At 54.0% G+C, this 25831-nt stretch overlaps 3 protein-coding genes across 7 annotated transcripts in view; 2 read left to right on the top strand and 1 right to left on the bottom strand.

Annotated features, from left to right (window-relative positions):
• The first annotated feature begins 318 nt into the window (after positions 1 to 318).
• VWA5B2 (von Willebrand factor A domain containing 5B2) lies at positions 319 to 13024 on the top strand. Of its 3 annotated transcripts, none has more exons than XM_042233696.1 (21): positions 319 to 449; positions 1015 to 1120; positions 1349 to 1493; positions 1580 to 1750; positions 3683 to 3914; positions 4083 to 4240; positions 4770 to 4901; positions 5132 to 5256; positions 5642 to 5797; positions 6439 to 6549; positions 6864 to 7072; positions 7161 to 7272; positions 7727 to 7912; positions 8812 to 8983; positions 9068 to 9381; positions 9871 to 10066; positions 10169 to 10525; positions 11465 to 11602; positions 11698 to 11781; positions 11877 to 12097; positions 12184 to 13024. In XM_042233696.1, the coding sequence occupies exons 3-21, from the start codon at positions 1355 to 1357 to the stop codon at positions 12730 to 12732; spliced, it is 3762 nt and encodes a 1253-aa protein (XP_042089630.1). In that variant the 5' UTR covers positions 319 to 449; positions 1015 to 1120; positions 1349 to 1354; the 3' UTR covers positions 12733 to 13024. The 3 variants fall into 3 exon arrangements, with proteins under 3 accessions (XP_042089630.1, XP_042089632.1, XP_014948005.2); XM_042233698.1 differs by having other exon boundaries at positions 319 to 931; XM_015092519.3 differs by having other exon boundaries at positions 319 to 1120; positions 3683 to 3902.
• ALG3 (ALG3 alpha-1,3- mannosyltransferase) lies at positions 13018 to 18521 on the bottom strand. Of its 2 annotated transcripts, none has more exons than XM_060405009.1 (9): positions 18304 to 18521; positions 16297 to 16396; positions 16056 to 16203; positions 15786 to 15946; positions 15183 to 15303; positions 14429 to 14634; positions 14211 to 14287; positions 13483 to 13625; positions 13018 to 13339 (listed from the first exon to the last, which is right to left on the bottom strand). In XM_060405009.1, exons 1-9 carry the CDS (start codon positions 18497 to 18499, stop codon positions 13037 to 13039), a joined length of 1455 nt encoding a protein of 484 aa, XP_060260992.1. In that variant the 5' UTR covers positions 18500 to 18521; the 3' UTR covers positions 13018 to 13036. The 2 variants fall into 2 exon arrangements, with proteins under 2 accessions (XP_060260992.1, XP_060260994.1); XM_060405011.1 differs by having other exon boundaries at positions 13483 to 13628; positions 14212 to 14287.
• A 905-nt stretch (positions 18522 to 19426) lies between these two features.
• The window catches only part of ECE2 (endothelin converting enzyme 2), a 37278-nt gene continuing 30873 nt past the window's right edge, over positions 19427 to 25831 (top strand). The window contains exons 1-3 of one of the 2 annotated variants that reach the window (XM_004003093.5): positions 19427 to 19653; positions 24153 to 24436; positions 25147 to 25461. In XM_004003093.5, the coding sequence (XP_004003142.1) occupies positions 19458 to 19653; positions 24153 to 24436; positions 25147 to 25434 (768 nt within the window). In that variant the 5' untranslated portion in view covers positions 19427 to 19457 and the 3' untranslated portion in view covers positions 25435 to 25461. Of the gene's footprint in view, positions 19654 to 24152; positions 24437 to 25146; positions 25462 to 25831 lie in introns of those variants that run through there. The other variant, XM_004003092.4, reaches the window with a different exon arrangement.

The following is a 25831-nucleotide window of genomic DNA, read 5'->3' as shown; positions in this document are numbered from 1 at the left end:
TTGAGCCCTTCTGCTGCACCTGCAGAACGCCTCATTTCCGGCAGGACGGAAAGGGCGGGGCCTCAAAGGCCCGGGTCTCGCACTGATGCTGGGCTGTGCGGCGGCCGGGATGCGGCTCCTGCACTGCGGTGCCGGGTCTGGCTGGAGCTGCAGGGGCTGGAGCGGCCGGGGCTGGCGCGGAGGCGGTACCGCTCCCGAAGGGGGCGGGGAGCAGCAGCCCCGCTGCAGCGGCGGGAGGGGCCGAGACCCGCTCGAGGGGCGGCCTTCCGAGCGGGGGCGGGACCGGCAACCTTAGGGCCGACGCCCCTGTGCGGACCCAGAGCGGTCGCAGCGGGAGTCAAGAGCCGGCGCCCCGCAGGTGTCCAGACTGAAGGCAGCCCGGGGCGCAGAGGCAGCACCACCCAGCCCAGTCCTGTCGTGCCGCCCAGAACTCCGCAGAGGACGCGACGGTGAGGCTGAGGCTGCCCGCGGGGAGGGGGATGATCCCTAGACCCAGCCTGCAGCATCCCCTGACAGTTCGGCTGTGGGGGCAGCGGCGACTGCAGCGTCCCCCCCTCAACCTCCATCCCAGATCAGTTCTACCAGGATGGGGAGAGGTGTCCTGGACAGATCCTACGGAATCCCCCGGCCACCTCTCCCGCTCTTGCCTTCGTAAGACCCCTTTCTTTCCCTTCCCACTTTGTTCTTCCCAACCGAACCCCCTCCACTCCGGCCTGCAGCCCGTCTCAGCGCCCCTCAGTTGAGGCGCCAGAGAAAGACTGCAGCCCTTTGGTTCCCCATCCCACTCTGCCCCTGCTAACCTTTGCTGGGCTAGGTGCACCCAGAAGGATGCTGGCCCTTTAAACCCTTGCTCCCCACCCAGAGCTTCCGTCTCTCCATCCGCGCCACTTCCAACAGCTGGCAGCCTCGGGGAGCCCCGGGGGGCCGGCAGGTACTGGGGTGGCGGTGAGGCCCGGGAGGGGGTAATGGAACAACTGTGACACCCCACTCCCTCCACCCGCGCCACCCCTCCAGGAGCCAGTGAAGGGACTGCTGGGCGCCCGGAGCTCCAGTTAAACATTAACCCTCCGCTCCCCGGTCCCCGTGCTGCCTGCAGCTGCGCTCCTCCCGGGCTTCCCAGGTAACCGGCGAGGATGCCCATCTCGCCACCGCCCCCCCCCCCCACCCCCGGTCTCCCTCCCTTCGCCACCTGTCCGCCAGGTCGATTCCCAGGGCTCAGCCTCGCGCCCCCAGCAGGTCCTTGTCCCCGTGCCGGAGTTAAAAATCTCCCCGCCGGTTTTCAGGAGGGTGGGGCCGGGCGCCCCGAACTCACCCTGCGCACCCCTCATAGAGCGCCCCCTCCCCCCAGGGCACCATGCCCGGCCTGTACTGCCCCTCCAGCTGGACGCCGCTGCCCCTCACGGACTCCTGGGTCCGGGCCTGCGCCAACGGACCCTGCCTCAGCCTGCGGGCCCGGCTCACCTACCACAACCCGCAGCCGCAGCCGGTGGAGGGTGAGGCCCGGGCCGGGGGCGTGGGGTGGTGGACAAGCGCCGGCCTGGCAAGGTCCAACATCGCCTGTGCCCTCATCCCGCCCCAGGCGTGTTCGTGTATCCGCTGGCGGAGGCTGAAGTGGTTTCAGGCTTCGAGGCGGAGGCCGCGGGACGGCGCGTCTCCTTCCAGCTGCAGAGTCGGCGCCGCTCGCAGGCCGCCTGCTGCAGCGCTCTAGGCCCCGCGCTGGGGGCCTCAACGCCCCGCCGCTGCGCGCAGGGTGAGTCCCGGGCGCTCCCCGCCCCATCTTCTGAAAGCGGAAGCACTGTGCATCCCACCCCTCTGCAAGCACCCGCTCTGCATCCCACCCCTCCCTGTCCCGTCCCCCCGCCCCGCTCCCCGTCAATGTTTTTTCATTCATTGATTCACCCTTTCATTTGACGTTAGAGGACTGGGCCCCTGACGCTGACCAGGTGCTGGTGGGATGTGAACCAGGCCTGATCCGAGGCTTGCAGCCAGGTGGACAGACAGAGCAAGCAGTCCACAAGGCTCTCCCCTCTGGAGCTTTCGCTCAGGGGCCTGGGACAGTGTTTTGGTCATCTCTGAGTCCCAGCATCTCTCAAAAAAAGTGACCCAAAGGGGCTCAGAGAGTGCTGGGTGAGGAGATAGAAGCCCTCCTCTCTGCTAGGATTCCTGGCTCACACTCCATTCTTTTATTTATTTGTGCGTTCACTTGATTCCTACACATGGGGTTTACTGTCTGGGTAAGAAGAGGGACAGAATGCAGTGGTGCTGAGAGCTGGCACAAGCCGAGCAGGTAGTTGGAGGATTAAGGGAGCTCTGGGCTGAGGCCTCGGGAATATTTCAGAGAAGGTGAAGCCAGCATTTGACTGAAAGGAAGGGTGGGATGTAGTAGGAAGGTTGAGAGGAGAGAAAAGGCACTCTACTCAGGGGCAACGGTGTAAGCAAAGGTTCAGAAGCAAGTTATACAGGGTAACGGTGATAAAATGCCTCATGTTTATAGTGATTCATGGTTTCAGTCACTGGTGTCACCTCCTTTGAATCCAGAGAGGTAGGTAATGCAAGTGTTGTTCTCCTTTCCCCTCTAACAGATGACGAGAGTAACAGCAACAGCCTTTTACATATTGGGTGCTTCCCAATTACTGTCTCATTCATTCCTCACCACAGTCATATAAGTATGACCCCCATTTTATAAATGAGGAAATCAAGGCTCCCCTAAACAAGAGAGTTACCAAACAAAAGACAGAATCAGAAGCCACAGAGCAGAGACTCAAAACCTGGCACTGTGTTCTCTTCACTGTATCAGGCTGTCCCAAGCCTCAGACGCTGCAGATAGAAGCCCCTTTCTTCCTTCTTACCTTCATTTCTTCCTTCCATTTTTTTCTCCCCTTCATTTATTCAGCAAGTGTTTTTCAGAAGAATGGGTAAATGATCATCCTGGGGAAATAAGGCTCAGGAGGGCTCTAAAGGTGGGCTGGGGCCCAGCCATGTAGGGTTTTGACTGCCACCTTAGACACCTGGCCATCTTCCCTTTAGCAGCAGTGGTGCTGCCCATGATATCACCAGTCCCCAAACAAACCCCTTGGTCTAAGTAAAATGGAATACTTGGTATGCAAATATCCTCCAGCCAGCTTCCAAATAGATTACTGTTCCTGAATTCCTCTTGGGCAGAAAATTCTAGAACTACAAAAAAAGAAAAAAGAGAAGAAAACTCTGGAGCCACAGCTAGTGGGCAGTGGGGAGTCCTCAACCCTCAACCATTCATGTGCAGGGTATTTGTGAGCAGGGAGGGTCCCAGGCAATGGGAGATGTCAATAAGCATTCTTTAGGGAAATGAGGCCTACGGGTTGAACAGGCTGGAGCAGGTAAAGAAAGAGAGGCAGAGGGTATGCGTCCCACCGGACCTTGGGGGTGGTGTGGACATCCCCCTTCTCCTCCTCAGCTCTCCATTAGCGATGATGTCACTTCTGCCTTTCCTGATGACAGCCAGATCCTTCTGCCATCAACTTGCCTCTCCTTCTACCACCATTCATCTCATGCCTCCATCTTACATCACCAATGCATTAGCCCAGCATCCTTCCAACCCCACAGAGTTCTCCTTGCCCAAGCTCCCTGACTGTGCCTGTTCCCACCCTGTATTCCCCCATCTCCTCTGCTTCCAGCCCCCTCTGATCCCTTTCCTCACTCATAGGTCATCTTGTCTTGGATCTGGCCCAGGCCCGGTCCACGCTGGTGCTGCCCACAGGCCTCATCGCCGCGGCCGGCACCATGACAGTGACCCTGCGGAGCAGCCGGGAGCTGCCCTCCAGGCCTGACGGGGTGCTGCACGTGGCTTTGCCCTCTGTGCTCACCCCTCTGGCCCCGCCAGGCCCACCGGGGCCCCCCAGGCCTCCGGGGCTCTGTGACGACAGGTTGGGCCTATGGTGATTCCCTTCGTCCCTCCCTCGGCTTCTCTGGGTCTAGTGCGGGTGAGGGGGCCTTGGCAGGGTGTCCCGGGGGATTGGCAGGGTGGGAAAGGGCTGGAGCCAGTCAGCCAGAGGGGCTAGGGACCCTGGTAGTGGCCGAGTGACCCTCCCCATGTTCCTTTCCAGCCCCACCAGCTGCTTTGGAGTGAGCAGCCCTCAGGGTGAAGGGCCAGCCTGGGAGGAGCCAGCTGCTCCTCGGGATGTGTTCCTGGGCCCGGCCCGTTGCCCTGCCCCATACACCTTCTCTTTTGAGATGCTGGTGACTGGGCCGTGCCTGCTGGCAGGTGGGTATCCCTCCCCGTGTAGCTGACTGGGAAACAACTCAAGGCTCAGGGATGGGAGGAGCAGAGTACAAAGAAGATGGGGACCTAAGACCTAGGAACCTCTAGTCTCCCAGTGGGATCATCCGCTGGCTACTTCCACACAACACTCACACCTGTAGGTTTAACGATGTCATTTCTTTACATTCCACTCCACTCACCAGTGAGAAGAGCAATGCTTACAATGAGACCAGTCCAAGTGATGAAGTTGAGTTTCCTTGTGCAAAAGGTGGAGGAGAATGTTAAATCAGCAGTTGGTTGATATAGAACTGTTTGACCAGCCAGGAACACACCTGGGATGTCCCCTCCCAGACCATGAAAGCAGGCAGACCCCCCCTTGTCTACCCTATAGATTGGACTCTGAGAGCTGAGCTGAATCAGTCATGATCCTGCCCCCTGCCCCCCATTATTGTCTGGGAAGGTGATATTAGTGCTCTTGGGACTGGCTTAGGATGGCGTGATCATCACCTCTTCTTGCCTCTAACTCCCTCAGGACTGGAGAGCCCCTCTCATGCTCTTCGGGCTGATGCCCCACCTCATGCCAGCTCTGCAGCCACCATCTGTGTCACACTGGCAGAGGGCCACCGCTGTGACCGGGCCTTGGAGATCCTGCTGCACCCCAGTGGTGAGAGACTGGGGCACATGGTGGGCTAGTGCTGCCTGTTTCAGCACCACCTGGGGAGCATTTTTCAATGATTTCTGGGCCCAGAGCCAAACAATTGAGTCATTGGTGAGGGTGGGCCTGGCAGTGTAGGGAGGCTGAGCCTGCAGAGTTCTCCCAGGTTGGTGGGGCTGAGTGCTTGGGGATCTGAAGACGGGAGCTTCCCTGACAGAGCTGTGTCCCCTCCTCCCCAGAGCCCCACCAGCCCCACCTGATGCTGGAGGCCGGCAGTCTGAGCTCAGCAGAGTACGAGGCCCGAGTGAGAGCCCGTCGGGATTTCCAGAGGCTGCTGCGAAGGGACAGTGATGGGGACCGGCAGGTATAATGGCCTAGGGTCCTGGCCTCACCTCTGGCTGCATTAATGCAGGAGGAACAGGGGAGCAGGCTTAGGTTGGGATGGGCAGGAGGCCTCTACTCTCAGTGGGAGCTCTCAGTAGCTGCTACCACTGAGACAGGCTGATGAGTTCTATCACAGCAGGCCCACGCAAGTCTCCCTGGAACGTGTCTCAGAGGATGGGGCATAGGACTGACACAGGCAGAGGACAGCCACCTGCCTCTGCCGTTGCCTTTATTCAGATGACACAAAAGGGTGCCCTGTCTGGGTGGATTTCATGGACAAAGGTTCCAGAGCTAAGTCCTGCTGCCAGCCCAGGTGGGAATTTCAGGAAGCCTGGCCCAGGATGACTCAGGGCTCCCGTGCTCAGGTGTGCTTCCTGCAGCGACGCTTCCACAAGGACATCCTGCTGAACCCTGTGCTGGTGCTGAGCTTCTGCCCGGACCTGAGTTCCAAGCCCGGACACCTGGGCACAGCTACACGGGAGCTCCTCTTCCTGCTGGATGGCAGTAGTGTGGCACACAAGGCCTGTGGGGCAGGGTGTGGGTGGGCTGGGGGTTGGGCGAGGCAGTGGGTCTAGGTGGGCTGGGGGCTGCCTCTCAAAGACACATACATACACACACACACACCTACCTCTCTCCTTCTCATACTCACATACATATGTTTCTCCCAGATTACAAGACCCACCTCTCATACATAAATTTACACTAAGTGAAAGTGAAAGTGAAGTCACTCAATCGTGTCCTACTCTTTGTGACCCCATGGACTGTAGCCTATCAGGTTGCTCCGTCCATGGGATTTTCCAGGCAAGAGTGCTAGAGTGGATTGCCATTTCCTTCTCCAGGGGATCTTCCAGACCCAGGAATTGAACCCAGGTCTCCCGCATTGCAGGCAGATGCTTTACCATCTGAGCCACCAGGGAATCCCAAATTTATACTAGGTCACACCTAATCCCAAACCCCAGGGTTCACATGCACCGCCACGGTCAAATGTCTCTCACAGGAACTCAGAGTCGTCCTTGCACGCTGGGGTCTCTCTCACAGTCACACACTTGTGACTGGGCCTTGATCTGGGCCTTGCCCAGATTCCCTCATCTGGCCCCTCATCCCTTGTTGATCTTGGTGCCAGTGGGGCCTGCCTCACCCTGCCTTCCCTGGCCCTCCACAGGATGCCATCATTTTGGCTGTGAAGTCACTCCCGCCCCAGACGCTCATCAATCTTGCCATGTTTGGCATCTCGGTGCAGCCCCTCTTCCCAGAGAGCCGGCCTTGCAGTGATGTGAGTGTGACTTAGGGATTTGGGGGTCAGTAGAGACATCTCAGGGGCTTCCCAGGTGGCACAGTGGTCAAGAATCCACTTGCAAATGAGGAGATGCAAGGGACACAAATTGGATCTCTGGGTTGAAGAGATCCCCTGGAGGAGGAAATGGCAACTCACTCTAATATTCTTGCCTGGGAAATCTCATGGACAGAGGAGCCTGGTGGTCTACAGTCCACAGGGTTCGCAAAGAGTCGGAAACACCTGAGTAACTGGGTGTGCACACACAGAGTCCTCCCAGCCCGGTGTGCCCAGCCCAAGCCTTCTTCCCCCAGGAAGCTGTGCAGCTGATCTGTGAGAGCGTTGAGACGCTACAGGCTGTGGACGGCACCCCAGATGTGTGGGCTGCTCTGGACTGGGCCCTGGGGCAGCCCCAGCAAAGGGCCCACCCTAGGCAGCTTTTCCTGCTCACCGCTGCCTCACCCGTGGCCGCTGTGACCCACCAGACCCTGGAGCTCATGAGGTGGCATAGAGGGGCAGCCAGGTAGGATGGAGTGGGCAGAGCCAGGCTCCTGAGATTGGGCCCCCAAAGAGGGCTGCTGAGGCCACAGCTGTTCCCCTTCTCTTGTCAGGTGCTTCTCCTTTGGCTTGGGGCGCGCCTGCCGCCAGCTGCTCCAGGGTCTGTCTGCTCTCAGCAGGGGCCAGGCCTACTTCCTGAGACCTGGGGAAAGGCTGCAGCCCATGGTGAGCTTGAGTTTGGGCCCTGCTCCCTTCTCCTCAGGGTCCTTCTCCCAAGTGGCACTGAGTCTGAAACAGATCCTGGTCAGGTTGTGAGGTCTCCGGGCACCCTGCTGTGGGGTGCTGCAGAAGGCCAAAGGTGCGGGGGACATGGCCTCTGACTACTCCCCAAACCTTGTCCTAAGTTGTGTCCTGGTACTGAGCCATGTCTTTGAAAAGTCTTGCCCCATCCACATGGCACAGGCCAGGAGGACAGTTCACACTAAGCTTTGAGGACTGAACACTCCGTCTCCTTGCTTGTTCCTACCCCTGTTCCTCCTCTTGACCCAGCCTGACCCTGCCCTGCTTGCCTCAGCAAGGTGCTGGGCAGATAGCGGCAGCAGAAGGGTGGCCTCCCCTCTCCACTGGCTGTGTGGCACCTTTTTCTCTCCCGCGGGCTCCCTCTGGTCATTCCTCACAGCTGGTGCAGGCCCTGAGGAAGGCACTGGAGCCCGCGCTGAGTGACATCTCTGTGGACTGGTTTGTTCCGGATGCAGTAGAGGCCCTGCTGACACCCCGGGAGATCCCCGCGCTCTATCCTGGGGACCAGCTTCTTGGTTACTGCTCACTCTTCAGGGTGGACGGCTTCCGGTCCCAACCCCCGGGGGTAGGCCTGGGTTGGGGGGTGGTGGGAGGTGGGCCTGGGATGGCTGAAGCCCCTGTGTCTCTTCAAAACCCATTTCCTAAAAAAAAAAAAAAAAAAACATTTCCTCTTCCCGGTGCTTCTCTCTGCCAAACTCATCTACTGCTACCCTCTAGACTTCCCCAGGGACCAAACTGGGTCCCTCAGGTGACTGCAGCCTGCCTCCCTCATAAGATCTCCCACTGAGCTGTCCTACAGAGTGATGCCTTTGGTCACCAAAGCACACAGAGAGCAGCACCAGCATTAGCTTTGATGTTTTTGTTGAAACCTGCTCATTGTTTCACACAGTACCCTACAAAAAGCAACATTTAGCTTATTTCCTGTAACACTTATTTCCAGGGCCACACAGGGCATCGTCTTGATGAAATCTCAGATCCCAGTTCTGCTGTGTACTGACCATCTGATTTGGGGCAAGTCAGTCAACCTCTCTGAGCCCCTTACACTGACTTTTTTCATAGGGGTGTTTTAATTAGAAATTCATGACTTGCACACTGTTGGTAGGATACTTGACACAGAGGTGGAGTTGGATACATGAGTTATTTTTGCTAGGAAAAGCTTTCTCTCTCTAGAAGAACCAAGCATGCTAGCTCCTTTTTGATTGGGAGAGCTGTAAAATGGACTGTTTGCCTTTTTCCCTGGCTGCCAGGAAGCTCAGGGCCAAACCTGAAGCCCAGTCATAGCAGCTCTAGTAACACTGTGGTCAGCATATATGTTTCCTCCTTTCTTAGTACTGGGTTTTCATTTCTGCTTTATAATCTTTATTGCCTCTTGCAGTGAGCCATCTTAAATCCTGTTTGGAAAAAGATAGGGTGTATAACTATAATCAGTTTTTTTTTTCCTCCTCAATGTCTATCCCTCTCCAGGGCCAAGAGCCTGGCTGGCAGAGCTTGGGCGGCTCAGTGTTCCCATCCCCAGAGGAAGCACCATCTGCCACCAGCCCTGGCACTGAGCCCACTGGCACCTCAGAGCCACTGGGAACAGGCACTGTGTCAGCAGAGCTGTCCAGCCCGTGGGCTGCTGGGGACTCAGAGCGGAGTGAGTGCCTCTGTGTGTGTGTGTGTTAGAGGGGAAGTGGGCAGTGGAGAGGCCAGGGCTGGGATCTGCTCTACTTCTCCATAGGTACTGATGCTCTGACAGACCCAGTCACGGACCCCGGACCTAATCCCTCTTCTGACACAGCCATATGGCACCGCATCTTCCAGTCCTCATACATCCGGGAGCAGTATGTGCTCACCCACTGCTCTGCCAGCCCAGAGCCAGGCCCAGGCTCCACAGGCAGCAGCGCATCCCCCGTCTCCCAGGGCCCGGGCTCCCCTGAGGGCAACACTCCCCTGGATCCCCCTTCTCAGCAGGGCTGCCGAAGCCTAGCCTGGGGAGAATCTGCCAGCTCCCGCTCCTGTCCCCTGCCTCCATCCCCACTGGCTCCAGTCAAGGTGAGAGTCCATCCCCATCCCACCATGTATCCAGCAAACGTTTATTGACCATTGGCTGTATGGCATAGATTGTGAAGTGGTTATTATTAAGTCTACTTGAAAAAACAGAGAGGTTATGATGATATATAATGGTGATACCATGCGACACATGTCGACAAGCACAGAAGCGTGACATTATGGGGGTTCAGAGTCAAGGTGACTAACCCTGTCTGAGGGAGTCGGGAAAGCAAGAGCCTCCTCTGAAGAATAAGAAGTCAATCAGGCAGAAAGGGGAAAGACCTGAGTAAAAACAGACAAGCCCATGAGTAAAATGGGCTTGTGAGATGACACGGGGAAGGGGGCCAGGGGCCAGGGGAGCCTGGCCTCACCCCTAAGGGTGGTGATCAGCCATCTAGGGTTTCAGACAAAAGGGCACGTGGCTAGTCGTGTATGTATGTCTGATCAGGCTAGGAGCTCTGTACTCTTTGACCAGTGGACTCCACTTCTCAGGTGCAGACTGGGGCTTTGAGTGCTGAGGTGCTGGGCCGTCGACGCAGAGTGGCTCTGGCTGGCCGAAGCCTCTCATCCCCTCAAGGCCGGGTGAACCCAGTCCCTGGACGCCCCCGGCACCCCTCTCTAGGTGTAGCACCCGATGGGCCAGGCCCTGAGCCAGGGCAGCAACTGGGACAGGGCCTGGATGACTCAGGTAAAGGTTATGGGGAAGCTGCGTTCTGTCACCCAGGAGGCTGTGGGGAGGTGGAGCCCAGGGCACCACGTGGCCCCTGCTCCTACCATTGTTTCTCCCCAGGAAATCTGCTCTCCCCAGCCCCCATGGACTGGGACATGTTGATGGAACCACCCTTCTTGTTCACCGCTGTTCCCCTCAATGGGGAGTTGGCTCCTTCAGCAGTAGCACAGCCTCCCCAGGCTCCACGCTGCCATGTGGTGATCCGGGCCTTGTGTGGGGAGCAGCCTGTGTGCTGGGAGGTGGGTGTTGGGTTGGAGACGCTGTGGGGGCCTCAGGATGATGGCTCACTGCCTCCGTCACCCCCCGAAAGAGATAATGCTTGGGACCAAGCACTCCATCGACTGACAGCAGCTTCTGTGGTTCGGGACAATGAGCAGCTGGCTCTTCGAAGAGGGGGTGAGACCAGGGCTGACTGGGGTGAGTTCTGGTGGGCGCAGTCAGGGCTCAAGGAAACCATACGGGGCAGAGACTGGCAGAGGCATAGGCCTGTGTGATCCCTCACTGTACCTCACCTTGCTCACAAATGATTTGAGGCAGCTCACCCACATTATCAAGAAAAAAAAGTTAAGCAGGGGGGAAGGGATAATAAAAGGGAACAGAAAATGAGGTTATATTAAAGATATACACTATGAGGTTATGTACCCTTGCAGGCAGGGGACCCGAAACTGGCCAAGTTTCCTAGCAGCCAACAGGGAATTTAATCTTGTAATGATTCACAGTGCCCATAATATAAAAACAAATCTCTCATTTAGGAAGATTATTAAAGTTAAAATGTCAGTTCTTCAGTTGCACTAGCCACGCTTCATATGCTTAGTGGAGACTCTAAAGAATAATACATACTGGATCCCGTGGCTACCACACTGGATCACACAGATGCAGGATATTTCCATCATTACAGAAAATTCTACAGGGCAGTGCTGAAATGAGTGGATGGAAAAGGCACCACTCAATGCTTCCTCCAGGTTGTCCAGAATGTTGCATTTGTGGGTAGCCAGGGAGCCTTGCTAATAACAAGGTGGTTGAGCATTTAGCCTAACCACTTCTTGTCAAAGTTGAGGAATCTGAGCTGGCCCCAAGAAGGAACTCCATTCTGTGCAAAAGTGGACAGAGGGCTGGGAATTCCCTGGCGGACCAGTGGTTAGGACTCCACGCTTTCACTGCCAGGGCAAGGTTTGATCTCTGGTTAGGGAACTAAGATTCCACAAGCCTCAAGGTGCTGGCAAAAAAAAAAAAAAAAGACAAAGGAAGAAACCATGGCATTATGGGAGCAGAGGTTTTTCTGTGAACCTCTTTGCAGAGAGTGGGTGGTGGGCATACACACCCTCCCAGCCCACATGCTGCTGCTTGGTTTTGTAGGTCATGCCCGGAGGTCCTGGCTCCGAGCCCTTCAGACAAGTAAGGTCAGCTCTGCCCCTTCTCGCTTCACCTGTCCTGTAGCTGTGGACGCTACCACCAGGGAGGTCCTACCCTCAGCCCTGCAGGTGCAGAGCTCAGGTAAGCAAGGTCTGTCCCAGGTGGCCTCCCAGGAGCCAGTTCTCACCTCACTGGCCACCCTCCCAAACTTCTCCCTATCTTCTGTGCCCATACAGAGCCAGCTGAACCTGCCCGTACCCCTCCTATCTCTCAAAGCCATGTAGATGCAGCTCCTTTCCCCACAGCTGTCCACTCTAAAGGTAACACTCACATTTGAGGAAATGGAGTAGGGAGCAGCAGGCTTAGGGACCACCACTGAATGGCTCGTCAGGACTGAAGGGAGACTCTCTGGCAGGTGGCTGGGACCCGGAACAAACTGGCAACTCCAGTTCTGCTTTGGGGGACCATGCAGCCCCCATAGGAGGGTCTTATCGCCCGCTTCCCCGGCCTCCCTCTCGGATCAGCCTGGGCCGTTGGAAGCCCAGGGGCCCAGACAGCCACAGACTCTGCAGCCCCAACACAGGCCAAGTCAATGACAGCAACAGTGAAGGCAGCGGCCATGACTACCTGCCCTTGGTGAGGACTCGGGAGGTGGAGGGTGGCGCTGCCAGGGCCAGGGCACCGCCTCAGCTCGCTTCTCCCCCCACCTCCTCTCTCCTCAGGTGCGCTTGCAGGAGGCGCCCGGCTCCTTCCGCCTGGACGCCCTGTTCTGCGCGGCGGTGCGCATCTCACAGGAGCGCCTGTGCCGCGCCTCGCCCTTTGCCGTGCACCGGGCCAGCCTCAGCCCCACCTTGGCCTCCTCTCCCTGGGCACTTCTAGCCCCCGGTGCTGGCCAGGGTGGCAGCGCCACAGCCGCTTGCAGCCCGTCCCCCAGCTCAGGTTCCGAGGGTCCGGGCCAGGTGGACAGTGGGCGGGGATCAGACACTGAGGCCTCAGAGGGGTCGGAAGGGCCTGGTGGCGCTGACCTGCGGGGCCGGACTTGGGCCACAGCTGTGGCGCTTGCGTGGCTGGAGCACCGCTGTGCGGGGGCCTTCGGTGAGTGGGAACTGGCAGCTGCGAAGGCTGACTGTTGGCTGCGGGCGCAGCACCTGCCCGACGGCCTGGACCTGGCCAACCTCAAGGCTGCAGCCCGTGGTCTCTTCCTGTTGCTGCGTCACTGGGACCAGAACCTGCAACTCCACCTGCTGTGCTACAGCCCCGCAAACATGTGAGGGTCACCCACTGCTCCAGCTGGCACCCCCTCCAACCAACTCAAAGTCACTGCCACCCAGAGCCGGCCTCTCGGTGCTGGGAAGGGGTGGGCTGGCAACAGCCTGTCCCCACTGCTTCTCATTCCCTCCACAGAATCCTCTGGCCCCCACAAAAAGTGCCTGCCTGTGCTCTCTCTTGCCCCTCCACCCACTGCCCCTGCCCCTTCCCCTCTGAGCTCTGTGCAGTTGCAGCAGGAGGGGAGAGAGCCACAGCCCCCAGATCCTATGCAATAAAGTGCCTCTTGGGACTGTCTTAATGAGTTCTTTATCTGCCACGTGCCTGTCTCTCACAGCTCGGTCCAGGCACCTCCACGGAGGCTGCGGAGGAGACTTGGTTTATTGGGAAGGGCAGAGTCCATCCCCATCCAGGGTCCCGAGAATGGACTGGAAGAGAACAGCTGGGTCTCAATGGGCTTTTTTGCTGTGCGGGATGGTCTTGGGGAAGGGCTGGGGGCCCAGCCAGAGCTGCAGCAGGATGACTGCATGGCATGCATGCAGGGTGGCAGAGCTGCAAGACGTGGATGGGTATGTGTTCCAGGAGAGCTCGATGAGCCCCAGCACCAGCAACCTAGAATGAAGAGAGAAGTTTTGGGTCTCATCCTGTCTCTAGGCCTGCAGCTCTTCAGCTCACCCACTGCCCCTCCACGGTCATGGCCTTGGGATGAGGAGCTTCCCACCCGTCCTCTCCCCCAGGGCTGTCCCAGCCAGTACCTGAGCAGGTGTGTGAGCCAGCGGGCAGGCGTGGCCCACAGGAGGTAGGGCAGTGTGTGGAAATACCAAACGTAGAACTGGTAGTGAAGGGAGCGGCTGAAGCAGATGCCAATGAAGTTGGAGGTGAAGAGGGTAGAAACAATCTGTAGGCGGTGGTCAAGGCCAAGGGCAGGAGCAGAGGGGTAGGGAGATTTCAAAGCAGGGAGGACCAAAGTTTGGGGGTGTCTAATAGCACCTGGCTCTGTAGTTCCTAGATACATACTTTCGGGCACATTTCTGAACCTCTTTGGACCTGTTCCTCAGTCTGTGTGGAGGCAATAAAATCTAGAGCTGTAAGGCCTAGGGAGCCATCACTCACTAGCTGTGTGACTTTGGCAAATTACTTAACCTTTTAAAGCCCTAATTTTGTCATCTGTAAAATGAGGATAAAACAGAGTTTCTTGTGAGCTTTAAACATATGTAAAGCTCTTAAGATAGCGCTAAGCAGAGGGTGCCCCCTCATAATGGTAACTCAGTGATATTTAGAATTAAGAATAAAACATGCTTAAATATGTAAAGTACTCAGCACAGGGTTTGGTACAGAGTAGGAGCTCTACAAATGGACCCTGTAGCTATTACTGGAGCCTCCTTTCCCTCTCCCAGATCAGCAGCTGTCCAGGGTTAGTTGAGCAGGACCGTATCTGCACCTGGAGAGGGCAAGACTTACCTTCCCATGACTTAAAGGATATGGTTGGGTGTGAGGGGCTGGGGTGGAACCTTCCTTTTGGAGGGATCCTTTAGCAGCGACAGGATACCTTCCCCTGTCCTGGGGAGGAACCATTGAAGACAACTTATCAGACTGCCATAGTGGGCCACACAGAGCTCAACATGTCCCAAGCAGCCCCTAAGGCCTAGGCCCTTCACTCCTTCCCCTACGTCTGCCCAAGGAACTGCCCCGCTTTCTCACCTGTGCCACCTGCAGAGCGCAAAGAGCAAGAGCATGGTGAGGTGGGCAGTCAACAGTGCCAGGTGGAAGGCACGATGCAAGAAGAGGGCCTCGGGGAGAAAGCGCCAGTTCACTGTCCAGCGGAAGAGAAACTGGCGGCCAAGGTCAAAGGAACGGGATAGGTAGCCGACGGGGTTCTTCAGCAGGAAGGGCAGCCCTAGCACCACCTGAGGATGAGTGTGACATCAGCACAGCTGCTCAGGCTCACACTCAGCCTCATGCTGATCACTGAAGGGAGGAGGGATAGGGTATAGATCCCAGAGATTCCCTAATTGCCACTAGGAATAGCAAGAAAGCCAGCCCACCCACCCAGACCAAAATCTTGGGCCAAAAAGGCCAAGGAAGGACGTAATAACAGTGCTTTATATTTAAATTCATCTAGTCATAAATGCGTTCTTGCCTGGAGAATCCCAGGGATGGGGAGCGTGGTGAGCTGCCATCTGTGGGGTCGCACAGAGTCGGATACGACTGAAGCGATTTAGCAGCAGCAGCAGCAGTCACAAATGTGCACAGCTAGAACGGTTCTCTGAGACCATCTAGTTCAACACCCTTGTTTTACAGCTAAAGAAACCAAAGTCTAGAGGTGGTGGCTGTCCAGATCAGAATCAACTCCAAAACTCTGTCCCCTGGCTTTGAGGATGTCTCAAAAACAAAAGGAGTCCAGACAGAGTGGCCGCCACTTCATCAGAAAGGGGACAGGGTAAGGAGGGAATACCTGAAGGACAGCACAGATGCCCAACTTGGGGAGGGCCCCACGGAGGCCAAATTTCTTGAGGAGAAGGAATAGTAATCCAGGGGCGAAGAGCAGCACATTCATCTTCACAGAGACTGCCAGGCTGGAGTGGATAGTGGGGAGGAAGAGTGAAGATCAGCTTCATCAGGGCCATGTACCCCCGACCATCACCACAGCAGCTCCCCATTCCCTGCCAGCAAGCTCCAGACAGAGGGTGAGCACTCACACTCAGAACCTCTGGAGAGGTTAAGGCAGCCTGGGAAGAGGCTGGGATAGGGAGCTGATACATTGTCTCTACACTCAGACTGAGCTACAAATAATATATTGAGTACTTAGAAAGTGCAACTGACCAACTCCAACCACAGAAGCAGCCTGGAGGAAACAGGATAGGAAGAGGGTGGTGTGTGTGCAGGCGCCTGGGGATGGAGACTTTCCACTCATCCTGGACTCGCAGGATGCGAGTGCAGCCCTTAACTGACCTGCACTGTCTGGCCACTCCCTTACTCCCTCTGCTGCAGAAAACTGGGGAGAAAATGATGGAAATACAGAAAATGAAAGAAGGGTCCACCAGGGAGGGGTGTTGACCTGAAACAGCAGCAGCCCCAGCTCCAATGCTGGGCGAGCAGGAGGTTGACACTGAGGAAGAGCAGCAGCATGGCCACTGGATCATTGAAGAGCCGCAGCACAAAGATGGAGTGGACACGATAAGAGGCACAGCACATGAAGAAAAAGACGAAGGGAGGTACCTGAGAGGTGGGCACAGTGGGGGACAAGGTCAGTTCACCAACCCTGAACCGTCCCCACTCCCCAGACCTCCCAGCTTGGGGGGCCCTGCTCCTGGTGGTGAGAACTCACCTTGCAGGTCTGGTGGTAAATCAAGAAGACAAGCAGCAAAGTGGCCAGGTAGAGCACAGCAAAGATGTGCTGGGCCATGCGGATGTCAGTGCCTCGGTCAGTGGCATAGTAAAGCCCCATAAAGATGTACACAAAGCCAGCTGGGTACCTGGAAGAGAAGGAACATGAGCCCAGGTCAAGCTATTCAGCCTGTCATCCAGCCAGCCCCTCCCATCCTCACTGAACCTCCGACCCCACTCACACGAGAGGTCCAGTGTCACCTTGCAGTTGAGTGTAGTCATAGGTGCCATTGATGACGCCCTCTACCTCAGCCATGTAGGCTTTCCAATCAATCTCTGTATCTGCAAAAGGACAGGATGACGTGATTACTTCACGGTCCAGAATTGCTCTGCCTCGCTCCATCAAAGCACAGAGTTTCAGCTCATTCTTGGGATTTCTATCATAATCCCATCTCTAACTGATCTATTCTCTGCACGAACCCAGGTATCTCAAAATCAAACATGTCTGTAATGGAACTCAGAACTTTCCACTCCAAATGTGGTCCCCTTCCTGGATTCCATGAATGGCACCATTAACCTCTCACTTGCCCAAGTCACAAACCTGGGAAACATCCTTGATACTTTTCTTTCATTTCCAACCCTCAGTCACCAAGTCCTGCCTATTCTTCATCCTAAATATCTGTCTCATCCTTCTCCGCTCAATTGGGTGTAACAATCTCTAGCCTCAATGGTGCAATAGCTCCCTAATTAGGCTCCCAGCTTCCACTTTCACTGCACTACATTTTATTGTCCACCCTGCAACCAGAGAGCTCATCCTATAATAGAAACATCACATTTCTCTGCTTAAAACCCTTCAGTGATTCCCCACTGCTCTTAGATAATAAAGACCAAGTTTTTTTTATTATTCCCATTTTTAGAAGAGAAAACTATGAATTAATGAGATTAAGTAACTAGCTCAAGATCAGTAAGCTAGGAAGGGAAGAGTTGGGATTGGCACACATGGAGCTCTAAATTCTTTTTATTTTTTTCTTGAGCTCTAAATTCTTAATCATCATACTATCTCCTTAACACAGCTTAGAGATACCTTCATGATGTGAAATCTCATCTCTTAATACTACCCTCACTTGATTTCTGTGTTCCAACTCTAATTATTTCATTTCTTCAAAGGAAGCAGACTTTCTCTTTTTCAATGGGAGCTCTTTGGAACAGGATTCTCTCCTAGAGTATAATCTGCCCCCCACCCCTTTCTCTCTTTCCTTGGGGAACTAGCTCTTATTGTTGGAAAAGGACTCTAGGAAGCCTTCTCTGACTCCTCAAGTCTGGCTGAAGTGCCCACCTTTGTCCATTATAGAACTTTGTCTAGTACCATTATGATGAATATAATGTAATGTAATTTTCTGTTAACTTATCTTTGTCCAGGTCCGCATACACAAGTAGGAAATCTGTCTATCTTTTTCACCACTATACCCTTGGCACCTAGTATGGTGTTAGCAATATAATAAGCACTTAGTAAATATGTAGTGAACTAACTGTCTTTAGCAAGTAAGCTTTAAATCCAGTGCTTTCTGCCTGGAGAGGAGTGACCAATAATGCCGAGCTGACTGTAACAAAATGCTATCACAGAGAAAATACTTCGAGACCTCAAAATTCAACAGATGAGGAGACTGAGACCCAGCAAGGGATATGACGTGTCCAAAGCCATAGAGACAAGCAGCAGCTGCTGCTGCTGCTGCTGCTGCTGCTGCTGCTGCTGCTGCTGCTGCTAAGTCGCTTCAGTCGTGTCCGACTCTGTGCGATCCCAGAGACGCCTCCTACCAGGCTCCCCCGTCCCTGGGATTCTCCAGGCAAGAACACTGGAGTGGGCTGCCATTTCCTTCTCCAATGCATGAAACTGAAAAGTTAAAGTGAAGTCGCTAGTCGTGTCCGACTCTTAGCGACCGCATGGACTGCAGCCTACCAGGCTCCTCCGTCCATGGGATTTTCCAGGCAAGAGTACTGGAGTGGGGTGTCATTGCCTTCTCCGCAGAAAAGCAGCAGCAGCCATTAATTTGGACCCAGGTTTTCTGGGGAAGATTAAGATCGAGTTTGGTTTTCTGTGGAGCAGACTTTGGATTTGGGTAAAAGATATTGGTCTGCAATTGATGGCTGAGTGGATCAGGGGTTTAAGTTTGAGTTCCGAATGTGGGTCCCAGTTTTTATTGGGGGTTCGGTCTCCCTTCCCCTCTTCCCCTCCCCCTCGGCGCACTCACATGCCACCCTGTGAATGACCCAGAAGGTGATGCCCACCTCCGCCAGGCAGAGGCAGGCGGCCAGCAGCAGCGTGTAGCGCGGTTCCAGCAGCAGTAGGCGCCGCTCTTGCCAGGCGCGCCGCAGCCACTGCCCGCACAGTCCAGCTGCCCGGGTTGCAGGACCCGCCCGGCCGCGTTTCCGCAGGCCTGCCGCCATCTTGCCGGTGCGCCGCTCTTGTGGGCCCGCTACCCCGGAAGCCCGACTCTTTGGTACCTAGGTTCCGCTCCCAGCGCCACGTGTCGCAACGGACTGAGCGCAGACAGGAGTTGTGTGAGTCCTTGTTTACGACTCGAAAATTTCCTGCTTTCACATCTGTCTTCCCTGATGGAGTGCACACTCCATACGAGCAGGAATAGTCTTACTCCTCAGTACGTACTTAGCCCTGGGCGCAAAGGCGCTAATGTGAATCGAACGTTTGCCCAGAAAAGTAACGTTTCTTTCTGCCCGCGTCTTGTCTCTTCCGCAACTCCCCTCCCCACCCCTGCCCAGCATAACACTTCGCCCGTGTTGATATCTGCGTTCATGCCCCTCTTCCTTGGAGAGCAAGACCCGTGGCCGCACTACTCCCGCCACCCCTCAGAGCCTTCCAGGTGCTCAAAACTGGGAAGAAATGAATCTCTTATTAACATTCAGGCTTCTTAATGGAGAGAGCTTGTCAAACTGAAAATGAGGTGGGTAGTGACGACCCCGTTGGAGAAGGAAATGGCGACCCACTCCAGTGTTCTTGCCTGGAGAATCCCAGGGACTGGGGAGCCTGGTGGGCTGCCGTCTGTGGGGTCGCACAAAGTCGGACACGACTGAAGCGACTTAGCAGCAGCAGCAGTGACGACCCAGAATGTGTGACACCATGGGTGTGGCTCTCAGAAGTTAGTGAGCAGTGCATCCAGAGAATTCAGCGTATGGATAATACGACTTTCCCACCCGGAAGATTCTTTCCGGAGCGCTTAGCAGAGGACGGAAGTTCCACGTGTTTATGTTGAGCAACTGCAGATGCCCGGCGGAGACACAAAGGCCACGCCTCCCATATGCCACCATTCTCATTGGCTACATTGGAGCACCACGCCCCGCCTAGAGGTGGGGGCCAGTTGCCCTCACTGCCCGGCAGCCGCAAGCAATGGCTTGTCTGGGGCCTTCCGCACCGGTGCCGGAGTTACCCGAGAAGAACTGCGGGTACCGCGAGGTCCAGTACTGGGACCACCGATACCAGGGCGCTGCCGACTCTGCCCCCTACGAGTGGTTCGGAGACTTCTCTTCCTTCCGTGACCTCCTAGAGCCGGAGTTGCGGCCATTGGACCGTATCCTCGTGCTAGGTGGGTAGTTCCGGGGCTGCCCAGTCCAGGTGGAGCTGGTTGGATTGGCCCCGCCCTCGCTCTGCCTGCCGCTCTCCGAGGACACTCCAGTCAGAAGTCAGGATCCAGTACCTTTAGAATCTCGGCAGTATTTCGCCGGGGCAAACAGGAGCGAAGAGATTCTTAGTCCCGGGACCTTCAGGGGAAAGACAGTCTCTCTGAGTCTGAAGGTGGTAGGTGATCCATGACCCCGTTACGAACTTTGGGGAGGCCGCCTCGAGCACTGGCGAGTTCAGAGGACCTAGTTCAAGTCCCAGCGCTAGTTGACTATGATTTAGGACAAATCATAAACTCTGAGCCCCGAATTCACTTTTAGGGACTGCGAATTCAAGTTGGATAAGGCACGTGCGTTCACCTTGAGCGGAATGCCTAGCGCTTTTCTGTTTGCGCCACTGGGTCATTGTCTCCTAGAGAGTTCTCTCTTGACTCTCCAAACTAACTGAAACTTGGTCCTCTGTCATCCCGCTCCGCCCCCCCTTCCTCCCCCGCGCCTAGTGCAGTGAGCATGAGGATAGCGCCCTCTGGCGGGAGAGTGCAATCAAGATTGGTGTGATTCCCCAGAAGGAACAAGTTGTGGGTAGGGCTTCCCTGGTGACTCAAACAGTAAAGAATCCGCCTGCAATGTGGGAGACTTGGGTTCGATCCCTGGGTTGGGTAGACCCCCTGGAGGAGGGCCTGGCAACCCGCCTCAGTATTCTTGACTGGAGAATCCCCATGGACAGGGGATCCTGGTGGCCTATAGTCCACGGGATCTCAAAGAGTCGGACACGACTGAGAACAGGATGGGTCTCTAAGAGATCCACCTAACCCCGTCCTTGGAATTCTCTTCCACTGCCCGCCTTGAGGGCTCCAGTGAAGTTTGATTAAGTAACGGATTTCCTCCCAAAATCTTGATATTTTTAAAAGCATGTGTATGATTAAGTGAAATATTTCACATATGTGAGACATTTATATGTAAATATATGTAAAGCATAAATAATAACTCGAGTGTGTGTATATACCCTACTCAGTTTGAGAAACCAAGCATTCTTCCAACCAGAAAGTGCTTAAGAACTTGGACCCTGGAGGCAGCCAATTATGTAGGGATCTTGGCACATGTAATCTTAGCTGTGGAATCATGGACAAAATCATAGAATCGTAGCTGTGAATCCTGGACAAAATACTTAAATTTATGTGCCTCCATTTTCTCAGCCTTTAAAAAATAGAGTACATACTTACAGCTTTTAAGATGATTGAGTGAGGATGAAAGATACCTAGAAAAATGCCCAACAAAATTAAAAGCCTTGTATATTCAACGTTTTCTGTGTGGGCCCCTAAAGCTCTTCCCGCCAGAGGTTTAAAACTCTCTTGAATTTTGTGGCTTTAAACCACTACATTTATTTATAGATTTAACATAGATCTATCTTTTTCAAGCTTTAGTGTAATAACTTGGAAAACTGGACCCACCTTGATTTTCTAATTCTAGGGATGGTCTAAGGCTGGTCCCAGGGATTTGTATTTTCAACAAGCCTGCAGGCTGATTCTGGTGATTGGCAGAGAAAAACTGCCTTAAATTCTGCCTGACTAGGAGGTATCCTTTTCTGGATAGAGGAGGGAAATGTCTAAAGATCAAAAAGAAAAACTTTCCAGACAGAATTCCCAAGATCTAAGAACAGGACCCACAGCTTGGGGAGTACCCTGTGTCACATTTCACCTAAAGAACACTGAACACCTGATGCTAGGGAATGTGGTGGGCCCTTTCTAATTTATTTAATCCTCATGACAACCCTTTGAAGTTAGTGAAAAATATTATGAGACCTATTCTAGCTTAGGGTTCAGTAACTTTTTCCTGAAAACTGCCAAATAGTAGATATGTTAGGCTTTCCGGGCTATACAGTTGCTGTCACAATTAGAAAATGGTGATGGCTGCTGATAGTATCTTCTCTATGGAGCTACTGGGAAAATAAACTGAGATAATCCTTATAAAAGTACTTAGCATGGGACCCAGTGTTCAAAAACTGTTAGCTATCATTATTATTATTGAAAACGGGAGTCAGAGAGGCACTTTCTCTGGGAATGCTCAGAGAAAGAGGACCTTGCCTAAAGACTTGTGTGTCTAGTCCCTATGGCTAGGTTCCTCATTGCAGATGAGTGTATGTGGCTGCCCAGTTTTGCTGTCATTATACTTCTCTGGTTCTCTCTTCTTGCTTGACTCCAAGTTCTGTAGAATCTTCTGATTATATTTTTGTCTTAAGTGTGTATTTCCTAGAGACACAAGGGACTGACCAGAGGATTGACTGTCCAGACCCCATTATGGCTATTTTTCCTGTTATAAATTAGTGAATACCTATTCTGGTTTATACTTCAGTCGCTTGGTGTTGGGGATAGCATTCACATAGCTCTGGGCTCCCATATGATGCATTCTTGGATGCTGGATCCAGAGCTCTGCTTCCCTAAGGCCCCACCTAGGGAAACAGTAGCTGTTCCAAGTCTCATCTTAGTTGTTAGTCCCAAGTCACTGCTTTGTGGGCGTAAAGTGGCCCTGTGGTCAAGTTTTATTTTCCCTGCATCTTTAATAAAGTTGTCTTAGAAGACGCCATTCCTGTACCAAAGGGGACAATGGGTCTGTCCACAGTTTGACAGAGCACTGCAGGCATATGAGGTCAGGTGCTGGGTGATGAAGGCATTGTGGGTCAGAGAACTTAGTGGGATTTCAGCCTGAACTGAGTTAGGGTCTCCTGCTCAGTCACCCTCACCTACTGTCCCAGAGCCTGTTGTGGTTCCAGTGTTGGGAGGCACACATTGGGTTTTCCCAGGCAACACAGTACTCTTCCTGAGTCCCAGAGTCTGAGTAACACAAGAAGGGCAGCTGAGGACCAGTCAGCAGTATTTGGCATCTGTCCAGGTGCCAAGCTCTGCCTGCTAGATTAGGGCTATCCCAGCAGCTTATTTTGTGATCCTCTTAGGGAGGCAAATGGGGATTAAAGGCAATCTAATCCCAAGATCTGGGGATCCCCATGTGAGGCCACCAAGAACTGTCATCCAGGCCTGTTCTCGGTGATTCGGACCACAAGAGGGCCTGGAAGAGGCCAACAGATCCTTGAGGAAGGTCACGCCCATTGGGCAGTAGGTCCACATCCACCCTGTAACCTCCACCCTCCCTCCTTCCCTTTGGGACTGGTTCCCAGAAACTTCCCACCAGAGTGTAATGATTCTTCAAGACTCTTGATTGGTTGTCAGTTCACCTGAACCTGTTAGCCCACCCACCTAAGGTGGGGACAGGGACTCTCCCATGTGCTCCTGCAGCCTGTCCCTATTGAAACACTCATCACATTATGAGGCAGTTGCCTGATTACACATCTGCTGCCCTCACCAGAGCATCGGCTCCTTGATGACAGGGGCTCTGTTCATCAAGAGAATGACAATATGTGGTGCTCAAGCGTACATGAAGGAATTATTGGGTTGGCCAAAAAGTTCGTTTGGGTTTTCCTATAAGATGTTATGGAAAAACCCAAACAAACTTTCTGGCCAATCTAATATAGGCAGTCATCTCCACTGTGTGTCCCCACTTAAGTTTCCCTTCTACTTGTTAATTCTGCCTTGGAAACCCAAGTAAGATTGAAAACCGGTAACATGAAGTCTTCCCACAGTTGATGTCATCAGAGGAGAGATTAGGAATTAGGATAATACTAGGATTATCCTATTAATAATACTACATGCCAGTATTATCCCCAGGGCTTCCCTGGTAGCTCAGTTGGTAAAGAATCCACCTGCAATGCAGGAGACCCTGGTTCAATTCCTGGGTCGGGAAGATCCGCTGGAGAAGGGATAGGCTACCCACTCCAGTATTCTTGGGCTTCCCTTGTGGCTTAGCTGGTAAAGAATCTACCTGCAATGCAGGAGACCTGGGTTTGATACCTGGGTTGGGAAGATCCCCTGGAGAAGGGAAAGGCTACCCACTCCAGTATTCTGGCCTGGAGAATTCCCCATATAGGCCATGGGGTCGCTAAGAGTCAGACACGACTGAGCAACTTTTATATTATATTGTCCCCATTCTGAGTCTGAGAAAACTGAAGTTGAGAGTTGAATGACTTACCAGGGATATATGACTAAGGATATCAGAACCCAAATCCTTGAACTTTTAAGTTCAGAGATCCTGGTCTTTGGGTGTTTTAGTTGTTAAATTTAGCGCATCACATCCTGTATGTAGGGTAGGTATTGTCTTCATTTTTCTGGCAAGGAAATCCAAGTTCCTAGTATGTAAACAACTTGCCTTAGTCCACACAGCCAGGAATGATAGAGCCAGGACAGGTGCCCAAATCTGTATGACTCCTGGGCTCATGCTCTTGTGCCATGCTGCTTCTCCCTCAGTACAGGAGGCTTTGGGCTTCAAGAAAACAGGCCAAGAGTGGATGGATAATTGCGGAGGTGAGAACCAAAGCTAACCTAGACCTTTTGTCATCCACCCCTTCTCACCCCAGGCTGTGGAAACAGTGCCCTGAGCTACGAGCTATTCCTTCGGGGCTTCCCTGATGTGACCAGTGTGGACTACTCATCAGTAGTGGTGGCTGCCATGAGGGCTCGGTATGCCCACGTGCCCACGCTGCGATGGGAGACCATGGACGTGCGGGCACTGGGCTTCCCTAGTGGCTCCTTTGACGTGGTGCTTGAAAAGGGCACACTGGATGCCCTGTTGACTGGTGAACAGGATCCCTGGACTGTGTCCTCTGAAGGTATCCACACTGTGGACCAGGTGCTAAATGAGGTGAGGGAGCAACAAGGGAAAGAGGGCTCTTCAAGAGCTGGGGAGGGTTTCCCTGGTAGTCCGGTGGTTAAGATTCCTCGCTTCCACTGAAGGGGGCACAGGTTTGATCCCTGGTTAGGGAGCTAAGACTCCACAGGCCACAAGGCCAAGAATAAATAAACAGTTTTTTTTTTTTTTTTTTTTTTTAAAGAGCTGGGGGATAAATAAATAAATAAATAAAGAGCTGGGGAATGAAGGCTTAAGGTTTTAGGAGACTTGAAGAACTTCGAAGCCAGGGGAGGCATGGTTTGGAGCAAGTAGTGGGTCACCTTCAGGACTCTGGTTACCTAAAGGAAGAGGATGTTAAGCTGGGTCAAGATTATAGGGGGCTGGAGTGGCCAGGCTCCCAGAGGTTAAAGACTGGATACTGAGTTGCCACAGAGATGAGGCTGTGGCCAGATCCCAGATAGGGAAGGTCAGCAGTTGAGAGGAAAGCAGTGCCCCCTGCATCTGACATCATTCCCATGCTCCTACGTATCTAAGATGTAGCCTGACCCCCATGGAACAGCCAGAGGCAGAGAGGGAGCCTCACCCTTTTGCCCTGGAAAGCCCTGAGCTACTGAATGCAGGGTAGAACCTGAGGTCCCACTGGGAGGGCATCTGGTGCAGTACTGACCTTTGAGAACCTGGAGGTGGGCTTCTCACCAGTGGCTTCTCTATCTGCCTTGCAGGTGAGCCGAGTGCTGGTCCCTACAGGCCGGTTCATCTCATTGACCTCTGCTGCCCCCCACTTTCGGACAAGACACTATGCTCAAGCTCATTATGGCTGGTCCTTGAGGCATGCAACCTATGGCAATGGTTTCCACTTTCATTTCTACCTCATGCAGAAGGGCAAAGAGCTCAGTGTGGCCCAGCTGGCCCTTGGGGCACAGATCCTGTCACCCCCTAGACCTCCCACCCCACCCTGCTTCCTCCAGGACTCAGATCATGAGGATTTCCTCAGTGCCATTCAGCTGTGAGGCCAGAAACATGGTCCTTCAGCCTCCCTTTCTGCTCCAGGCTCAAGTATTTGGTATTCCTGACTCAGGGCGGTCAAGTCCAAGGTGCTCACACCCCAGGGGCATCATGCCTAAGATAGAGCTGATGGAAGCAACCCCACATGAAAAAAATACAGGTTCAGACTTCTCTTGGATTCCCCAGTGGCCTCCCCCAACATATTGACTCACCAGTAATTCATCTCCAGCACAGCCCTTCTGCATGCCAGCCAGCCTTGGACACTTACATCCCAGGGGCCTGTTACTGACCCCCATCCAACGTAGATTAATTGACAGAAGGCTGCAGACTTTAAATCTAGATTGCTTCTGACCCCAGCTCCAGCTCCAACTCTGGTGACCTATCCTGCTTAGGTTGTATTAT

Source organism: Ovis aries, chromosome 1 (assembly GCF_016772045.2).
Source record: "Ovis aries strain OAR_USU_Benz2616 breed Rambouillet chromosome 1, ARS-UI_Ramb_v3.0, whole genome shotgun sequence".
Taxonomy (NCBI): Eukaryota; Metazoa; Chordata; class Mammalia; order Artiodactyla; family Bovidae; genus Ovis; species Ovis aries.
This window is presented reverse-complemented; position numbering and strand designations above follow the sequence as displayed.

Excerpts from the sequence above, each read along its gene's own strand:
- VWA5B2 (XM_042233696.1), top strand. The coding sequence starts at position 1,355 with ATGCCCGGCCTGTACTGCCCCTCCAGCTGGACGCCGCTGCCCCTCACG. Across the intron at positions 9,382-9,870 it reads CCCCACTGGCTCCAGTCAAG|GTGCAGACTGGGGCTTTGAG; the intron begins GTGAGAGTCCAT and ends TCCACTTCTCAG. Across the intron at positions 12,098-12,183 it reads GCCATGACTACCTGCCCTTG|GTGCGCTTGCAGGAGGCGCC; the intron begins GTGAGGACTCGG and ends CTCTCTCCTCAG.
- ALG3 (XM_060405009.1), bottom strand. The coding sequence starts at position 18,499 with ATGGCGGCAGGCCTGCGGAAACGCGGCCGGGCGGGTCCTGCAACCCGG. Across the intron at positions 13,626-14,210 it reads CCAGCCCCTCACACCCAACC|ATTGTTTCTACCCTCTTCAC; the intron begins ATATCCTTTAAG and ends CACCGCCTACAG. Across the intron at positions 13,340-13,482 it reads TGGCTCACACACCTGCTCAG|GTTGCTGGTGCTGGGGCTCA; the intron begins GTACTGGCTGGG and ends TCTTCATTCTAG.